Source organism: Mustela putorius, unplaced genomic scaffold (assembly GCF_011764305.1).
Source record: "Mustela putorius furo isolate JIRA1106 unplaced genomic scaffold, ASM1176430v1.1 tig00000407_pilon_pilon_pilon, whole genome shotgun sequence".
Lineage (NCBI taxonomy): Eukaryota > Metazoa > Chordata > Mammalia > Carnivora > Mustelidae > Mustela > Mustela putorius.
This window is the reverse complement of record NW_025421373.1, coordinates 22208128-22228000: the sequence shown is the minus strand read 5'-3', so window position 1 is coordinate 22228000 and position 19873 is coordinate 22208128. Positions and strand designations below refer to the sequence as shown.

Genomic DNA, 19873 nt, shown 5'->3' with positions numbered 1-19873 from the left:
TTCTCACTTGAATCACACCCTTTCCCAGGGAGCCAACAGATGGTCTCCTCTCCCACACCTGCGGGCTGTGCTGCCACCTCGCTTTAAAAGCTAAACGGTGCCAGTCAGACTTGGGACAGGCTTAAAATGCCACCAACCCACTTGAACAGTAGAAGAACGGAGCTCTGAGGGCTCTCCACCATTCCTGCCAAGGACTTCCCGGACCAGGCTCAAGGATGCTTTGCTCTAAGCATGACATTTGGGGGCCTGGAGAGACAGGAGAGGCCTTGGGCTCCCCTCAATTTCCAAAGGCTGGAAACATGGCCACTGTCCGAATTGGGATAGATCTGTTAGTATAAGTGATCTCCCCTGTAAATTGTGAGACAATGTATGGTTCTATCCGTCCTGCAGCGGTATAGGAATGGCAAGCTTTTCATCAAGCCAGAGCACAGATACGAAACACACTCTGAACCCACTGGAATGGGCTTCGCATACAGGAGTCCATGGAGACCCACTGCTCCCAATCCCACTCACTTCCAAAATCCTACCCTCAACCTTTGAGCAACTCTCCCCAGGACACTGAGTGTAGGAAGTGTCCTCTGCACGGGCTCGCCTCCCCGTCCTCCACACACACCTGGGCCTCACCACGGCATGGCCTGCGGGTGTGTGCAGGTGCACACAGGTAGACACTGTCCACATGCACACACGTGCACACTGTCCAGGTTGCGTTCCTTCAGTCCCTACAAATGGCAAGGGCCAAGTGAAGGTAGGATTGATCTTCCCCAGCCTCTGCCTGGCAGGAGAGCCCTCTACCCGTCCTCTCCCAGTGACTCTCTGTTGACCCCACGCCTTTGCTTCTGCTGCTGCCTTGCAGCCCCTGCCCCTTGGCCCACCTCTGCCCCCATGCAGTCTCACCTGTTCTTCAAAGCTTAATACAGGTGCCATCTTCCCTCCCCCTCCTCCACTGCCCCTCCAGCCAGCGTGAACCCCTGTCCCCTTCAGGGCTGCCAGAAAGGTCATGGAAAGGGCCACTCTAATAGGCCAGGGAGCCCCCTTCTGTCTGAGTCCAGCCACACTGGCCACCTTCCATTCTGTGCTTTCCCCCTGCTCCGGGGCCTGCTCCCTTGTCTTCCCCTTCCTTACGAGTTATTCGCCCTCATCATGAATACCCTCTCTCAGAGAACCTTCCCAGATGCCTGGGACAAAAGCTGACCCCTGACAGTTGCTCCCAGGGTACCTGGTACTTTCCACTCCTAGAGCGCACGCAGCGCCCCCCAGCGGGAGGCGGGGCACGGTGCTTCTGTTGGCATTGCGCCTACGTGCCCAGCACAACGCCTGGTACTCTAGGCTCAGGAACCACTTGCCAAGCAGAGCTCAGCTCGCCCCTACCCCCCTTGAGAGATGGGATGGCAAAGTCATCAAGAGCCAGGTGTCTGGGTATATATTCTTGCCCTCCTTCATACGGACGATGGGACTCGGGGTTAGCCGCTCTGTCCCAGCTTCCTCACCTGACAATGGAATTCGTTGAAGAGTCACCATAGGAATAAAAGTAGGTAATACGTGTGAAGCCTACAGGACAATGCCGGCCACACAGTCTTATTCTAGAAACACTAACCTTTATTACATGTGTGTAGGTTTGGGGCTGAGTCCCTTGGTCACCCAGCTACACCTGGCAAAGCGAAGGGGACCAGCACATAGGATTTCCGGCTGCCTGAGCAAGGACCACGTCACTCCGGTCCCAGTGCAGCACACTCCTCTGCTGGTTTCCAATTTGCTTTTCATGGCTCCATTCAACGGTGCCCTCCTCCTGTCCTGGAAGGGTTACTTACTCCCTCCTCCGGCTCACACTGTGCCTTGTACGCGGGCATTCATTCAGTCCTGCACGCTTTAATTCATGGCTGCTCTCGTGCCAGCTCCACGTGGGGCGCTCACGGCTTGCATGAGGCCGGTGCCTGGCTTTACCACCCACCTGTGGATTCCCTGGGGCAGAGTCCCTGCCGCCCAGCACAGAGGAGACCTGGAGGAGATGGATGTACCTTGTCTAGGTCCAGCTTGCACAGGAGGACGGGGGATCTGGGCACGTCTGTGCCCTCCGTTGCCCCGGCAGGCCTGCTCACCTCTCGGATGACCTGCGGAGAGGGGGCATGGCTGTGAGCAGGGGGACAGGGCTACTGTGGAGGCAGAAGGAAGAACGAAGTCTGTGGTCAGGGCCATCAAGAAGCAGGGATGGGATCCCTGAGCAGAAGGGAGGGGTTGATGTGGCCTCCTGCACATCGGGGTTTGAATAGGCTTTCTCCTGCATCTGCCCCTTGAAAAGAGAAGGGGGCTGGGGAGCAAGAGGCACGGCTTCTAGACTGGGCTCCGTTGCTGATCAGTTGCATGGTCTTGTGAAAGCCACATTCCCCCTGTGGGCCTTGGTTTCCCTGTGTGTCACATGGGGATAATACTATCCTCTGCTTTCGTCCTTGGGGTGCCTGAGGACCAGTGAAATCATGGGTGTAAAGGGGCATGTGACCCAAGACGCCCCGTGCAAGCACAAGAGACGGGCTTCTGGGACGGTGTGGAACCTTGGCAACAGCCTGCAGACCACCGGGCTACCCCCACCGTTTCAAAGACGTGGACGCGGAGACTCCGGGCGCGCTCACACCGCAGAAGCACCCAGACCATGAATAATGGCAGCCATCCCTGTTGCTCACCCACCTGCAGTTTTACAGGGATTGCCCTGCTGTATCCCCACAGCGGCCTCGAGGTGCTGAGACGACTGTGATCTCTACGTCACAGACCAGGATAATGGGGCTCTGAGAACTGAAGCCATGGTTGGCTGCCCTGAACCTCTGGGTTAACGACCCCCCCTCCCCCCATATCAGATGTCAACAGTCTCCAGTCCAGGCTTGACTCCAGTCTCAGGCTCCGGTCTAGAGCTCCTTCTTCTGACTCACCCGGCCCTTGGAGGGCAGAGGCTCCCCCAGCAGGCAGGTTCTCTCCCTTCCTTCCCCTCCTGAGACAGAGATAAAGAGCACTAAGCCTCCCAAGGCGAGAGCTGGTTATCACAGGAAGGAAGGGAGGATGGCGAGGGAAGGAGGGGTCTGGTTCCTTTGTTCCAGCAGGAAGATCAGAGGAGGAGGGAGAAAGGTGTCAGTGGGGGAGCGGGACAGGGTGCAGGGACACAGCTGGCCCTGGCCGGCTGGAGGTAAGGGACTGGGGAGGGCAGCCCCACCTCTATCGCAAGATGATCACTTATCCACTTACTGAGGATTTACTGTCTGGCAGGCACTATATCAAATGGTCTCCAGAATCTTTACAAGAACCATTTTACGGAAGAGGAAACTGAGGCAAGGGTAGGCAAAGTCATTTGCAGAAGGTCACCTAGCCAGTAAGTGCCATTTAGGCCTGAGACCTGAACTCAAGTCTATGCCACCAAAGTCCTCCCTTGTCATCACTGTGCCACCCTGCCTATGGCCTTTGGAGTAGATTTCCTTGGTAGCTCCTAATCTTGCCCCCAGCGACTTTGTCGGGTGACATTTGGCAAGTCACAGAAGATTCCTGGGCCTCAGCTTCCTCATCTGTAGAAGGGGAAGGATAACAGTCCCACTGCCAAGAGTAAATGAGGTCAAGTATATAACTCTCTTAGCACGATGCGTGGCACAAGATACGTGCTCAGCACACGGTAACTCACTGCTCTGCAGTCAGAAGCAAGATGTGGAAGCTGGACCACAGCTGGGTGTTACAAGGATACACACTTCACCTGAGACAGGAAGGAATTTTCCTTTTTTATTTTTTTTAAAGGATTAGCTTATCTAACGATAAAATGTGTTTCCTTTGAAGATATTAAGCTCCCCATTCCAGGAGGCATATTCCAGGCTGGACAAGCCCACAGTAAGGATGTTAGAAAGAGGCTTCAGAGCACTAGAAGGAAGGCAGTACTCCAGCCTGAGGTCTGTCTCCTGGAGATGTCTGAAGCCCACCTCCACAGGCCAGTTATAGCTGTGCACAGGACTCTGATCGCCACCCCCCCCCCCAACCCCCAGCAAGGCCTGTTTTTCCAGGCACTGGAGCTCACCTGACTGAAAGCTAGGCCTGGGGAAGGGGGTGAAGGAAGGGCGGGTGCCATGTACCTTCAGCCACTCCTCGGCTTGCTCCCGGCTCTGCAGGGCCAGCACCAAGACTTCGGTAGCCCCCTGGGAGAAACGCAGCTCGTGCCTCTTGTGCCGGCTGTCCTTGGGCACGTAGGTGACGCTGCAGACATCCAACGCCAGCCTCAGATGCGGCTGCCGGTCCTTGGAGCTTTTGTAACACTGGACAGGAAGAGAAGGGGTCACCCTTCTGGACTGGAGGGCAGGGGAGGGAGATGCCTTCCCGCAAAGGCTTGGGAGAGCTCGACCTATCCCCCCACACCCAGCCCAACTGTGGGCACTGCATGAAGACAGGGGCTGTGGTTATTCACCCCAGAGAAGAGAAGCCTGGAAGGGGGGAGCCTTTGGACACACTTTAGATCTCAAGAGCCAGCGAGGGGCACAGCCATCTATTAGGAAGAGACAGAATTTAGCACAATCCTAGGAAGACCATTCTAGTCTAAAGAACCAGAGAAGAAACAACCTGGCTCGGAAGGGAACCAGCTCCCTGCTACTAATGAGTTACCTAGCAGGAATGCAGCAGAGAGAATCCTAGCAGAGATGGAGTGCTGGGCTTAGGAAGTCAGTTATTTATCAATAATGATTCTCACTTTCCAATTATTATTATGAAACCAGCATCAAGGTAATCTTGATACCAGGACCTGACAATGACATTACAAAAAGGGAAAATCATAGGCTGATCTCAATATGGTTGCAAAAGCCCTTAAAAAACCCACCAGCAAATAGAATCCAGACACATACGAAAGCATATTGTATCAAGACCGAATAGGGCTTATTCTAGGATTTCAAGAATGCATCAGCCTTCAAAAACCAACCCTATAATTCATCATATTAATAGAAAATAAGGAGAAAAGCCACATATGTCAATAAAAACAGAAAAGGCATTTGGTAAAATTTTCTACCTGTTTGTAATATAAACTCTTAGCAAAATAGACATATAGAGGGGACTGCCTTAATGTGATAAGGAGCTTCTACAAACCGCCCACAGCAAACATCAGCCTTAATAGTGAATTACTGCAGCTTTCCTTTGAGCTTTGGACTGTGAGAAGGACGCCTGCTCTCACCGCTTCTATTTACATTGTGTTGGAGATCCTAACCAATGCAATATGCCAAGAAGAAAAAATGGCATAAGGAGTGGGAAGAAGTAAGTCATGACCTTTGGAGTGGTTCTGGCCTGGGGTGAGCTTTTCACTGCTCCAGGATGAGAAAAAAAATGTTTCAAATGGTTATAGGCTGGACAAGGCTTCTCTATGGATTTGGGGGTAAAGAACTATTAGTTTTTTTTTCTTAAATATCTATATTCCTACTCTGGAATTAAAGGTACATTTTTCTTCTATGAAATTATGGTGATGAGAAAAAAAATCTAAGAAACCAAGTTCTTTAGTAAGTGTTTCACGGGTTCAGTTTTAGAAAAGGCAAAAAAAAATCTAAGAAAACAAGTTCTATAGTAAATGTTTCACGGGTTCAGTTTTAGAAAAGGCAAGTGCATGGAAAAAATGAGAGTGGAAACCTGGATATTAAACTTACCAATGGTTGGCTTTTGGTCAATGGGATTTTAGGTGGCTTTAAAAATAATTTCATTACGTTTTTCTCTAGATTTATACATAAACACATTTAGTTGCATAATGAAGACAATAAACATTGTTTTAAACAGATTAAAAATTCATTCCCGGTGAAACAAAAACTTGGCAAAGTCTGTATCAGGTCTTTGAGTGTGTGTGTGTGTGTGTTTTCATTCTGCTCCAGTGGGAGAGCCCTGATCTCAGAAGTACTGAGCCTGTGTGCACAAAGCAAGCCCAGAGGAAAAGGCAGACACACCTGTACACACACACACACACACACACACAGACAGTCACACACACACGCGCAGTCCATGTGAGGCCTAGAGGCACACTTCCGCGGCCACTCACCAGGAGCTGGTCCTCCTTGATGACGGTCAGCTGCTTGGCCCACTGCCCGAAGCGCTTTTTCCGCAGCAGGAAGGCGCATATCCTGCAGTCCCTCACCAGGTGCATGGAGGCTTCCTCTGAGGGCCACTGGTGTGTGGGCTGCGGCCCTTTGCCTTCCTCCTCCTCCTCGTCATAGGACTCGTAGGAGCTGCTCATCGGGTCCGAGTCATTGTCTGCGGGAGCCACAGGAAAGGACCCGTTACTGCGTTCTTGCCTGGGAGGCACCTTCTTACCTTTCTGTAGGCGCCCTTGCCCTGGGATTCGGGGACCAGGAGGGGGTGGACATGAAGTGTGATCGTGGTGATCTCTACACCCCTACATGGGCACTGTGTTGTACAGATTTACCGGTGGCTTTGTGACCTCGGTGACTTCTCCGAGTTTCAGTTTTCTTATCAGAGAGACAGTCACGGTCAATGACACTATCTCCCTCATCAGGCTATTAGGATCAGTGACCACAGGGCATTCAGCCCAGTATCTGGCACTCAGTGAGTGCTCCGCTAACATCAGCTACTGTCATACCCCGTCATCGTCATGTCCTTAGTTTCAGGTGACTCTCATAGCACCCAGCAAATGCCTATTTTATACTGAAGGCAACTGGAGGCTCGAAGAGAATAAGACTCATTCAAGGTCAGTCACCAAGGGTCAGGGCAAGGGCTAGATCCAGGGCTCTTGACTCCCATGCTGGTGGTCTTTCCACTGAACCCTGGAATCACTGAGTACAAGGGCTTGGGGCCTCTGTGGTGACCCAGAGGGGCTGGTGTGCACGTGCATGCCAACGGTCAGGTCAAGGCCTGTTCTCTGAGGTTAGGGCCATTCAGAACAACTTCCCAGTACTTACAGGAGTTCTTTAGCTCCCCATTCATCCTGGTCGCGGGGTAGCTGCTGTCTGCATCCTCGTAGTAGCCATCCATGATGGAGTGGGCTGGGCTGCAGCCATCTGTGGGGTTGGTGGAAGGAGCGGCACCTTGGAGAAAGACAGGCAGGCTTCAGGGGAAGACTCCAGACACCCTGCCCCTCCTTGGGGAAGATAGAGTACAGCTCCCTTGCCAGGATAAGGGGCCTCCTCTCTGTATGTCATCTGCTCTAGCTCCCCACAAGCTCTCTGTGCTCCTATCACCAGGAGCTGCCCTTTTGGGCCCTGTCACACCTCTAGGGCTGTGTTCATGCTATTCTGTGTGCTCTCTTAGCTTCTGCTAGAGAACTCCTACTCATCCTTCAATACCCAACTCAAAGATCCTTCTTCTGACCTTCTCAGACAAAGAATGGTCAGCATCTCCTCAGTGATCCCACAGCACTGTTGTGTGTGTGTATGTTTGTGTGTGTGTGTGTGTGTGTGTCTTGGTCACACCCCTCTCCCTCTACATTGTTCTAGCTGTCTGGGCTCAGCACCCCCTCATCTTCTGCCACCTCGGTCCTTCTGCTCCCTTCCTTATACATATGCTCTCTCTTGTGACAGTGATTCTCCCAAACCTTTGTGACTATGGGCAGGAACTGGACTAGAGGAGGTAATGGAAGCGCATACAATAGTGAACACAACAGCTGGAATGTTCCATGGAATGTTCCCAGCACATTCCCACTCAGGGGGGAGCACAGTGCAGGGGAGGGGCTATGTGGCATTGTATTCTGCTCAGATTTACTTGGGGTCTCTTTAAAATGCAGATCCCTGGGCTATCTCCCTAGAGATTCTGATTCACCGGTGGGGACCGAACTGATCAATTGACATTTAAAAAAAACCTACTTAATAAGGGATGCCTGGGTGGCTCAGTTGGTTAAGCAGCTGCCTTCGGCTCAGGTCATGATCCCAGTGTCCTGGGATCGAGTCCCATATCGGGCTCCAGGGAGCCTGCTTCTCCCTCTGCCTCTGCCTGCCATTCTGTCTGCCTATGCTCGCTCTCTCTCCCTCTCTCTCTCTGATAAATAAATAAAATCTTAAAAAAAAAGACCTACTTAATAGGACATTAAAAATCTGTACAAATAGAAACTATATGGAACGCCAAGAAATCAGATTTTTTTTTAAACAGTTAAGGTTATTTTGATGCAGATGGTCCCTGGGGCACACTCTGAAGATCGGTGGGTTAAAGGCATGTGCTTTGGGTTTGACCAGATTTGAGATGAATCTGTCACCACCATTTATTGGTCATAAAAGTCTCAGTTTCTCTGCATTTCAGGTTCTTCACCTTACAGTAAGGGGAGCAGTTCCCACTTTGGACTAGTGATACAATGCATACAAGCTCTTGGCACAATGCCTGGCACATAAAAAGCACTAGACAGATGCCAGATGTCATGATTATTACCATTTCCTTTGACTCCTACAATGCAGGGAGGTAGGTATGAGGCCCATTTTACAGATGGGGATGCTGGGGCCATACACTGTTTGCTAGGGCCAAAGGCTGCATGAGAACTGAGGTTGTCAGCTTAGGGAATAGATGCACATCCCCTCTTCCAGGAAGACTTCCTTCATGCAGTCCAACTGGCTCTCACACCACACTGTTCTTCAAAGTGCTGCTCTGGGCTCCTGGCCCCTGCCATCCATCTGTTTCCTGAGGACAGCAGCACTCAAATTCCCAGCAACTGGGAGACCTAGTGCTATCTCCCTAGTGATGATCAGAGCCTGCCTTTCCCAGCAGGTCCTCTGCGGCCTCAGATGCCAGCGACATCCTGTGAGATGGAGGGGGGCGGGCGGGGCGCAATGGGAAAGAGGGAGGGGACACGCAGGCAGCACACTTGAACACCTGGCAGGGCTGGTCACTGTGTCAGAGGAAGGATATTCCCCGACAGGCTTGGCACCCTCTCCCTGGTCAAGCTCCCTGGCCCTTCCTGAGGCCCGCCCTTCCCTCCTGCCCCAGGATCCCCGCTGCCCCAGTGGAGAGGAGTGTCAGCTCCTGGGGAAGGTAGAGGAACCTCGCTCAGTGGAGGGCCTTGATCTGAACTTCAGCACTTTGTCCTCACCTTCCTCTCCTGTCCTCAAGTGGATAAAATAGAACAAAGTCACCTGCTTTGGATCCAAATAGCCTCTTGGAGCAACACAGACTGCAAGACTTTCAAGGCCAAAGAGAACCACTGACCACCTGGTCTAAGCCCACCCTTCCACTTTGTTTTCACTAGTTAATTCATCCTAAAAATAACATGCCACAGTAGCCCCAGGTGGAAAAAACCCAAATATCCACCAACTGACAAAGGACTGAACAACTATCCGTACAATGGAACACGACATGCCCATAGAAAGGAGAGGAGTACCGATTCACGTGGTGATGCGGGTTAAGCTCAAAAACAGTATACTAAGGGGAAATAAGCCAGGCACCAGAGGCCCCACATTGTACGGTTCTATTTATATAAAAGATTCAAAATTAGCCAATCCACCGAGACAAAAAGCAGATTGGTGGTTGCCAAGGGCTCAGGGGAAAAGGACAATGAGAGTGACTGCTTAATGGGTACTTGCTTTCCTCCCTGAGTGAGGCAATGTTTGGGAACGAGGTAGAGCTGATGCTGCCCAACACGGTGAGTGTACTACTAAATGCACCTGATTGGACACTTTAAAGTAGTTGAAATGGTCCATTTATGTTACGTATATTTTGTTACAATAAAAAAATAGGCCCATGGTGATAAGCACGATCAGTATAAAAGAGGATGAATGGGAAAATATTATGTTCCCTTCCCCCAGGTGTCTATTCATTTCCCACAGGGGAATACTGTTCACGGTTCCTTGCACATCCTAGCAAAATTGCTAAAATGCATGCGTAAGTGCATGCGTACCCCATTCAGGAACAAATGGAATCCTATAATAGGTAGTATTCTGTGTTTGAGGTTTTGATTAATGAAGGTATCTTGGAATTCAGTTCTGATCAGCACAGACAGACCTGTTTCTTTCTTTCTTTTTTTTTTTTTTTTTGCAGTTGGAGTATAATCCACTGTGCTACTGAGTGAGAGTGGAACACCACATAAACATTACATTCTAGAAGTTCAACTACAAATGTTGGGTCATCCAAAAACCGTAGTATAGTTTCTTGGTATGTATTGTTGGCTTGCTCCATCCCAGCCAGTGGATTAGCTGATCCGCAAAGAAACAGCCATTCATTTCCAGGCTGGAGGAAACCCATGGAAAGATGACAGTCTGTTGTGGCTGATTTAAGAGATTTTTCAGAGGCCATTTGTACCAGTGCCCTCTAAATTATTTCATTTTATTGTGTTCACCTACCAGTAAAAAAGTAACCATGTAATGTACTTCCATGTATGCATGGGTCCATTATATGTGTGTGGATAGACTGCTTACAGGCTTATGCTATTATTAGATTATAAATGTTAGAACTCCAAAACATTCATATAGAAATTTTAGAAAGGAGTGTTGAGCTAAATGTCAGGAAGGCTTCTAGTCCTTGTTCCTTTATCAATTCGTGAATTCCCTGGGGTGCCCACATTCTATTCAGAGACCTTTTGATTTCGGTCACATGCTTTTTTATCCTCCGAGTTAACTTAATAACTCAATCTGCCCCCAAGACATGGTGGGGCTGAAGTATGAACCAGCTCATGGGGTACACCAAGGAGGAGCACATAGCGAGCCCCGGCTTCAGTTCTTGGAACTGGGACACAGTGCCCGGCTGTGGACCTCCGTCCCTGCACGATTACAGGCATGTTATCCAGCCCCCTTCTTATTTTCAGGATAGGGAAGGGGAATGTCCAAGGCTGGACAGAACTGGGGCTGTAAACAAGTCCCTGATCACTGGGACTAGGACCACTGGCCTCCTCCCCTTAGAGAGGCTGGGGGCTCAGGCAGCTTTTACCCCGGTTGTATGGAGGACTGGGCAGGTGCTGGGCTTGGAGCTCCAGCCCTGGCAGGACACACGGGAGCTTTAGGAGAGGAGTCCCAGTTTGTAGGGGGTGGGGAGACCAGAAACTTACTGTGGGAGCTGATGTACTCAGGGGACTTGCCTGGTCCCAGGGGTAGGGCCTCTTCATAGTAGTCCTCTGGTGGGGGCCGTTGGGGAAGCGGTGGAGGCAGGTCGGCTGACTGAAGGGGGACAAAGGAGGCAGGTAAGACCAGGAAGGCCAGGAGAGCGGACAGAGTCGGTGGGGTGATGGAGAGGAGGCTGGGACAGAGAGAGGCGGGAGCCCCAAGGAGGTGGAGGGGGGATGCAGATGTGAAGCAGGAACTTCCGACAGAGGGGCAGAGGGCAGAGGTGGGAACCCTGAGAGGCCACCTGGTCCTCTATTTCTTGTCCGACTCATTTCAGCATCGGGACTTCTTGAGAGGTTCTAAAAGTTTTGTGGAAGGTCACACAGATGTCATTAGGCTTTTGATGAAGTAAGCCCATGTGGAATGATAAAAAACCGCCAGAGTTCGGCAGTGCTCTGCAAACATGTCTGCACACCTGTGAGGAAGCACGACAAGCATGTGGAAGACACAATACTCAGTGAGGTGGCACGGCCTCATGGTTAAGAGCTTAGGCCCTGAGGCCAGGGCACCCCCACTTCACCGGGATTAAGCTCTGTAGCTCACAAGTTGTGGGCACTGACATGTTTACTCACGCTAAGCCTTATCTGTAAAATGGGGATACCAACGGTGCCAACCTTGTTCAGTTATTGTGAGCATGAAAAGGACGCAGTGAGGGGTCAACAGTTGGTACCATTGGATGGCGATGAGGATAGTGAGTTATGCAGTCAACGCAGTGTTCAATGTGATTATGAGCCCCTTGCCTTAGTTCCAAGGACGAAGGCAGGGAACCCCAGGTATGAACCAAAACTTTATTTTGCAAGTGAAAAACAGGCTCAGAAAGGGGAGGTGGCTCATCTAAGACCACATGGCAGCAGGAGGAGGGCAGAGGCCACCAAGCCCTAACCCAGAACTTTCCCTACACTCACTCCACGTTTATTATGGCAGTCAGAAGTTGGGGGGGGGGGTGTCCTCTGTGCCTGAAGGGACAGGGCAGTTTACCACATTATCCCTGTTCAGTGTGGGCGTGGTGAGCACACCATGGGTCACTGAAATGTTCCCACTGCCCGTTTCTCCCCTTAGAACAGGGTCCTGCACAGCCGGGGGGTCCTAGGCATTGGCCGGAGAGCTTTCCTGGCCACTTCAGAGGGACAGAGGGCCAGAGGGTTTGGGAACCCAGGCCATGACTCACGTGTCTCAGAGACGGGCTCTTGGCTGGCTCAGGGCTGGCTCCTTTGCAGGGCTCCCCGTCATCCTCTGGCATGTCCCGGAGGTCGCTCAGGTCACAGTCTACCAAGGGCCAGGCCATGGGGGCAGAGGAAGCCAGGGATGAGCTCAGTAGAATGGGAGGAAGCCTGGACCTGGGGTCTGGAGGCCTCTATCACCTCCTTCGTTAGAAACCCTCGGCAAGCGACCCCATCACTCTGAGACTTGGTCTTCTCCTCTGTACACCGGTCTCAATAATCCCTTGCCTTGTCTGTCTGCCAAGGTTACCAAGAGGACCAAAAGAGATGGTATCTGGTGTGGTGCTTTGGGGATTTTCAAGAAGTAGGTCATGAAGGCCCTGTGTCTTCCCTCAGTCTCTCCATCCCTGAAACTTTCACCTGACCTGCAACTTTCTCAAAGAGGAATAGTGCTATCTTCCCTTGGGAGGGAGCAGGGCTGGGACACGTCCTGCCCACAGCCCGGCGTGGCTGCTCCCATGCCCCCTGGCAGCTCTCCTTTCTGCTGGGGGGCAGGGAGGCTCAGCCCAGAGTTCAGGCGGCCACCACCAGCGGCTCTGAGCAGCAGAGCGACAGCGTCTTCTGTGGCCTATGCGTTCCTCCCTATCTTTCTTAAAATCCTGGGGATGACTTCCGGTGACCACAGAGATTCTGACTGGATTTTCAGACTGGGCAGGGCCCAGAGAGGCCAAGGGACTTGCCCATTGTGACTCAGTGCTGCGACGTTAAGAGTCAGACTCCCACCCAATCCGAGGGCCCTTCCAGAGACGGGGCCAGGGGGCTCGCACACGCAGGGAGAGGACAGCTCCCGGCTGGGGTTGGGAGACGGCCGCTTACCGAACTCTTCAAAGAGGGACTCCACGAAGCTGGGCCCAGAGTGGAGGTCTGCTGTGTTCACATACAGGTAGGAGACTTCCTTGGCTGTGAGGAGTGGGAGAGCCCAGCTGCGGTGAGGGGGCTGTGGTCTGCTGCTGCCCACTCTGAGGACGGCCGGGTCCCCCCCTCCCGCCACCGGGACACAAGCCCACTCAGGACTCGGCCCCTTTGACAAAGCACGTGCACAACCTAAATGAGTTCCCTGGTTTTCAAACATTTGTTCTGATTTTTAGCTCTTTCCTGAGCGTCTCCTTCTCCAAAGGAAAGGATGCTCAGAGCACGGTACAGAAAACAGAACGTAAGGCTGCTCTGGGGAGGGCCAGGGGCAGGGCCAGGGCCAAGCATGGCTGGCAGACCACCGCCCCTCCCACCCTCCCACAGTCCTGTGAGGCCTGCCGATGACATCAGCCTGTTTTGTCCCTGGAGGACAGGCTCAGAGAGTCACCCAGGAGTGATGCCCATGCCCTCAATCCTCAGACCCCCACAACACTGTATGGGCACACTATGGCTTGTCAGAGTTTACTGAGTGCGGGGCTGACCTGGGGCATTGAGCACAGGCAGGAGTGGATGGGGAGCCCTTGCTGCAGAGCGACGGTGGGGCAGAGAAGCCATGGGGTTCCTGGAGGGGCATGAGGGAAGCCACAGGGCCAGGTACAGCTCGCGGAGGGTGTGTGTGCAATGTGTGTGCTGTGTGTGAGTGTCGTGCATGAGAGTACGTGGGGTACACGAGGTGTACCTGGGTGTGCTGTGTGTCGTATATCGCGTGAACTGCGTCGGGGAGAGCGTGCTGCTGGTGCGTGTGGGGCATGTGTCACGGGACAGCATATTTGCTATGGGTGTCCTGTGTCGGTGAGACTGTGTTGTACACACGAGTGAGCATGGTGTGTGTGTGAGTGTGTGTGGCAGCTGTGTTGTGTACATGAGCATTAGTGGGTCAAGTTGGGAGGGGTATGAAGAGCCAGGATGGAGAAGGAACAAAGTGGCTGAGGACACCGGTCAGGCCCTGAAAGTGTTTGGTGGCACGCTGTGAGGCTTTGGTCCTGGGGAGTTCCTGAAGGTTCTTGAGGAGCTGGGGGCAGAGGGTCGGTGGCTGACCTGGGAGGGGCTGCAGGCTCTGCAGGATGGAGGCCACAGCCATCTTCTTCTCCAGGGCGGTGTCACTGAGGTACTCATGGTCCAGGAGGCTGAGCAGCCCCGTGAGCTCAGGCAGCAGCTGCTCCAGCACTAGAAGGAAGCACGGGGGAGGGAGGCTTGGGGTCAGGATCCCAGCTCTGCCCTCATCCACCAGAGGCCAGGGCAGCCCAGGCCAAAGGCAGGGCGGGTGTGACAGGGAGACCTCAGAAGCCCTCCCACAGCTGTCCCCGGGCTGTCCACTCACCTCCCGAGGGAGAGCCCTGCTCAGTTAACCATGACGTTCCGCTGCGCCTCCCACTCTCCCTCAGACCTCCTACGGCCTTGGCCTGAGGACACATGCTCCCAGCTTAGGCCTGGTGAGCCCAGGTAAGCTGAATAGAGGCTCTCGGCCTGCCCTTGTCCCAGCATGCCCTCGGCTGTCCAGGCCCAGGTCTCCTTCCTCGCTGCAGCTCGGGGCTCAGTGCAGGTCCCGGGCTGGAGCCCCTGGCCATCCAGGACACAGGCAGGAAGGGAGCCTTCCTGTCCCATCAGTTCATATGCTTCAATCTCTGGAACCTTCTGTTTCCGGTGCCTTGGTGGGAGCCAAACTAAACATTAACCCTTCCCATCCCAGGCCCCAAACCGTTGTCACCAGTCTTTCAGTGCTTTACCAGTGTTTTTCAAACTTCAGGGTATAGAGGAATTACCTGGGGAGCTCATCAAAATGCAGAGGCGGGCTCAGGTCTGGGACAGGACCCGAGATTCTGCACTGCCAGCGAGCTCCGGGCTGACGCTGACGTCGCTGGTTGAGACCACACCGAGTGGCAAGCCCCACAACACACAGTCCTTTAAGACCAGAGCATACCGCAACCATGATGTCATTGATGTGTCCCTGTCCCTAACAGTAACTTGGGACTTGGTTCGCCTTAGACCAGCTTTGTACAGTAGTAGTACTGTCCTGCTTTGTGACTTGCTAGTCACTTGTGCAGAATACTAAAAGCTAAGCGTGTTGAACAATTCTCATGAGCTGTACTAGGCCTTCCATACTTATAATTGCATTTAAATTTACTATTGAGCATTTTATGGCTCAGAGTGGTTAAGTAACTCCTCCAGGGTCACACAGCCAATGACACTTCATCTGGCCTTAGCTCCCTCCCTTCTAACCATGGCACTAGACTGCCTTGCAGGACTGCATACAACCATACCAACGAGTTTTGAGATCGGTCCCACGAGCACACCTCCTTTTTAGAAGAAGAAACCAAGTCTCAGAGAAGAGCGGTGTCTTGCTTGCAGTCACACAGAGGTCACCGAAGAGCCAGGCCTCTGGCTTATAGTCTCTGGGCTCCCAGCCCCATGGGCTTCTCTCCACCCTGGACCCTCCTAAAGAAACAACCAGACTCCGACTTACAGTTATAGGGTCTGGGTGTGTTAGAGGGGCTATAACCTCGTGAATAACTGCTGGAGCCAATCTGCTGGGTTCAAGTTTAGACTCCATTCATTATGGTGAGACCTGCGAAAGGTACTTAGCCTGTGACTCAGTTTCTTCCTCTATGCAGGAGTAATAATAGCACTTGTCTTAGAGCGTTCCTGGGAAGATAATTAGGTTATGCATGAGGAGTGCCTTGCCCTATAGAGAGTAAATCTCATGCCAACTCAGCTGTTGCCGTTGTCAGTGTTTAGCATGCTGGTCTATGCTGGGTGGGTCTTTAGAGCTGTCTGCTTCCCCAGCAGGCTGGGAGGCTCTAGATAGGGCAGACCGCCCTAGGAATCTCAGCTTCCTCGGCATCTAGTCTGGGGTCTGCTCAGTGCCGGCTCTCCATATGTGTTTCATGAGAGAGAGCATGAGCGGATGACTACGCCAGGATTTTTAAAAACTAGAATTGTACACACAGATAGTGGCAGTTGTTGGAAAAAATGGGATGTGGCCATCTCTCTGTAGCATTCCGTCATCACCTTAAACCTGCTGGAAAGGAGCTAAGAGCTGATGCTGTCAGCGGCCACTGTGTGAGCTCCTCTCTGCTGCTGGGCACTGAGATAGGGGATGTGACTGCCCTGTCTCATCTGTAAGCAGGTCCTGCTGGGGTACCTTTGTTCCAGAAGAGGACCAAGACCAAGAGAGGCTGCGGGATGGTCACACACGTGATTCCTAGAGCTGTGGAGTCGCACAACGCCAGGGGGCTCCACTTGCTTTGCAGCCCAAGTGCAAGGGACCCAGAGGCCCTGCTCTCTCCACGGCCCCAGCCCTGGCAGTGCCCCCTGAGCAAGGCTTCTGATGGGAAGATTTCCTTCCTCAAAGTAGGAAACCACTTAAAATCAGAAGAACATCTTAGGTAGATTTTAGCTGTGGCAAAGGAAATCTTTACAAATGGAATCACAGACTTCTCGGGCACCTTCAGTAGACATACTGAAAGTCGGTTAACTCAGTTCTAAGATATTGACTGAGCACTAATTGTGTGCCACTCAGGGGATTGAGAAAATGAGTAAGATTGTTTCAGTGGGTATGCTCCACACACACACACACACACATACACACACACACACACACACACCCCTAATTACTCATGAGGGAGGCCATGGTAAACACTCCCAGGAAGGCACCACGGGGGACCATGGTAGCTTTCTCATGGCCTGCAGCCATAGTTCCTATTTGAAAATTCATGACATTGCTCTGATATTACGTGGGAAAGTCAAGGCTATGGGATACAGTGACTATCCCTCTGAAACTTTTTGGCTTTGGGATTCCTTTGCACGTTAGGAAATTATCAAGGCGCCAGAGAACTTTTGTCCTATGTGCCTTACAGTTACCAATATCGACTGTATTCACAATTAAGGCTGAGGAAATTTTAAACCACAAGAACACACCAGCACATATCCCATTAGCCTTCAGAGCTACTGTGTCATCACACAACACAACCTCTGGAAAACTCCACAGTAAACCTCGAGAGAATGGGAGTGAAAAAAGGCATACTGCGTCTGAGTATCATAGAAAAGTAGGTTTGACCTTGCGGACTCCCAGGAAGCATCCCCAATCACACCTTTCTGAGAATCGTGGCCCTTCAATGAATGACCTTGGATTGCTAAATCTTGCCCCTGTGTCCACTCCTCCCTCCCTCTCTCCCCAACTCCCTCCCGCCCTTTCTGCCTCTCATCTCACTCTGGGGTCCCGACGATTTCTTCCTGCTCTTATCAGCCAAAGTTTATGTGCCAAAGCTTAGATTCCTGCTTCTAAAAGCTCTCCTGCTACTAATTTGAGGTTTGTTGCAATTGTTTCCAAAGTAAGAACAATTAGGTTCCGAGTGAGTTCTCTGCACGGAAAGGTGGGGGAGTTTTAATACCTAAGCTTTGTTAACGGCTCTTTAAATTCTTTTCCCTGATTGTTAATGGGATTCTTAACATGGGACTCTGACTTCTAAGTGTTCTTGTTGAATGGAGACGTGATCACAAAAGTCCAAATAGAGCAAAGGAGAAGGAGGAAACTGAGTGAACCTGGGAGAAGCCTATGGGCAGTGAGGAGCTGCCCAGGACCTGTGGCAGCTTCTGTAGCCTGAAAGGACCTGGCAAGGAGCAGGTGGCTGAGGGACAGTCCCCCATCATTTCCAGAGTTGGTTGGCGGAGGGAGCGTGAGCCACAGGCGGCGTCTCAGCCTGCAGCGGGCAAATGGGCGAGAACCCTTCCCCAAGGCAGAGCAGTGACTGTGTGCTGGGCACTTAAGGCTCACCTTCTCATTTCAGCCTCATAAGCTGCACAAGGAGGGATGTAGTGTGGGGCTCTGTGCCCCAACGAGGGAGGGAACAGAGGCTCGGAGAATCGAGGCCACGCTGCTAGTAATTGGTAAGGGCAGCCCTGGAGCCCAGGTCTGTCCAACGTCACAGTGTACATCCTGTGCTGGAATCTTCCATCAGAAAATGTGGGCTCACAGCAGTGGAGGCCAGGCTGGGGCAGGGAAGAGGCAAGTAACCCTTTAAAACCCTCCTGCTGAGGGCTCTGGGCCATGACTTCATTTGGGTTCCCGACCTGGGGACCATAACCCTTACTGGGGGGCTGAAATTCTTGCTCAGTCCATCTCTTTGCTCTGGGCCTGTTTGTGTACTTCAGAGCCCTCACTCTCGAGATCTCAGAGAAGCAAAACAAGCTTCTCAAATCATCTACCTGGCTTCAACAGCAGGATCTCATCCCAGGGAGCCCCTTATACCTCCTGGGCACAAAAGGGTTTTCAGTGGGTGCTCGGCTCTTCAAAGGCAGTCCCGAGCTCTCCTTCCAAAAACTGGCTTTCAGGGGCAACGACTGTGGCAGTGCCTTCCGTGGCAGCTTCGTCTTTAGTGCCAGAGAACTGAAACCACAGGGATTTAAGTGATGGCAGAATTGAATGTGGAGAGAAATCGTATGTGCATAGTGCATATGGTGAGGGGTTCTGCCAGGCCTCAAACAGACGGCCAGGACAGCAGCCTCAAATTTTAGCAAGAAGGAGACTCTCCCAGGGGCGTTGCTGGAAAGGCTGATTCTTGGATCTCCTCCCTGGGCTTTCTGGTTCTGCAGACCCTCTACTGAGAACCAAGAAGCTGCATTTTATTTCACTTTATTATCTATTCTTTTTATTTAAAAGATCTTATTTCTTTTTTTACCAGAGAGCGAGAAAGCGAGAGCGCAGGCAGAGGGAGTGGGAGGCAGAGGGAAAAGCAGGCTCTCTGCTCAGGATGTGGGACTCGATCCCAGGACTCCGGGATCACGACCTGAGCCCAAGGCAGCCGCTTAACCAGCTGAGCCACCTGGGCGCCCCAGAACCTGCATTTTAATAAGCACTCCAGGTGGTTCCGAGGTTCAACCCATGAAAGCTACTCCGCCAGAAAACCCACACTGCAAGGCACGTTTGTGAACCCAAGGAACATGGGAAGGTGTTTCTCCTTTGCTCCCAAGTTATCATCAGACCTCACCTTAGAAAAACTGCAAGTCCAGGGTGCCTGGGTAGCTCAGTGGGATAAGCCGCTGCCTTCGGCTCAGGTCATGATCTCTGGGTCCTGGGATCGAGTCCTGCATCGGGCTCTCTGCTCAGCAAGGAGCCTGCTTCCCTCTCTCTCTCTGCCTGCCTCTCTATTTGTGATCTCTCTCTGTCAAATAAATAACTAAAATCTTAAAAAAAAAAAAAAAAAAAAAAAAAAAAAAGAAAAACCCCAAGTCCAGGTGGGAACAGGAGCTCCCACAGATTATAACTAGCCAGAGCAGGGAGTCTGGCGGAGAGGAGCACCGTGCATGGGCCCTTGCGGTCAGACCCGGCACCCTGCAATTCTCCAGCTACTGCTTCCAAGCGACAGCAAGATGGCACGCTGGGGAGCTCCGCGCCCTGGCCTTCTGTCTGTCACCCTGACGGCAAGGCGAGGCCAAGTGCCGACCGACCCCTGCCAAGCAAGGCAGCTGAGTGTGTGCAGTGCTCGGTCTTCGGTGCCTGGAGCCTGCACTCAGTCGGGGCCCTGCTGCCGCGAGGGCTGCTATCTCCTGACCACCTCTGAACTGTGCTGGCTCCCGAGCACTGCTCAGGTGCTGTCTGGCCACAGATCTGCCGTAGTTGGGTACCAAGCTCCATCAGGACAGGGACCGTGTCTCGGTCACAGTAGCTGTCGGATAAGCATTTGTTTAGCCAACGTGGCATTTTGATGACCTAGTCCAACCTTCTCATTT

At 52.3% G+C, this 19873-nt stretch overlaps 1 protein-coding gene across 3 annotated transcripts in view; it reads right to left on the bottom strand.

The window, feature by feature from the left end:
* Positions 1 to 19873, bottom strand: part of AFAP1L1 (actin filament associated protein 1 like 1) — a 58109-nt gene that overhangs the window by 18398 nt on the left and 19838 nt on the right. Inside the window, exons 1-9 of one of the 3 annotated variants that reach the window (XM_004737871.3) lie at positions 14466 to 18759; positions 14183 to 14311; positions 13049 to 13132; positions 12181 to 12278; positions 10958 to 11066; positions 6900 to 7025; positions 6023 to 6234; positions 4095 to 4274; positions 2016 to 2108 (exon numbers count right to left, since the gene is read on the bottom strand). In XM_004737871.3, the coding sequence (XP_004737928.1) occupies positions 2016 to 2108; positions 4095 to 4274; positions 6023 to 6234; positions 6900 to 7025; positions 10958 to 11066; positions 12181 to 12278; positions 13049 to 13132; positions 14183 to 14311; positions 14466 to 14559 (1125 nt within the window). In that variant the 5' untranslated portion in view covers positions 14560 to 18759. Of the gene's footprint in view, positions 1 to 2015; positions 2109 to 4094; positions 4275 to 6022; positions 6235 to 6899; positions 7026 to 10957; positions 11067 to 12180; positions 12279 to 13048; positions 13156 to 14182; positions 14312 to 14465; positions 18760 to 19873 lie in introns of those variants that run through there. The other 2 variants (XM_045079557.1, XM_004737872.3) reach the window with 2 other exon arrangements.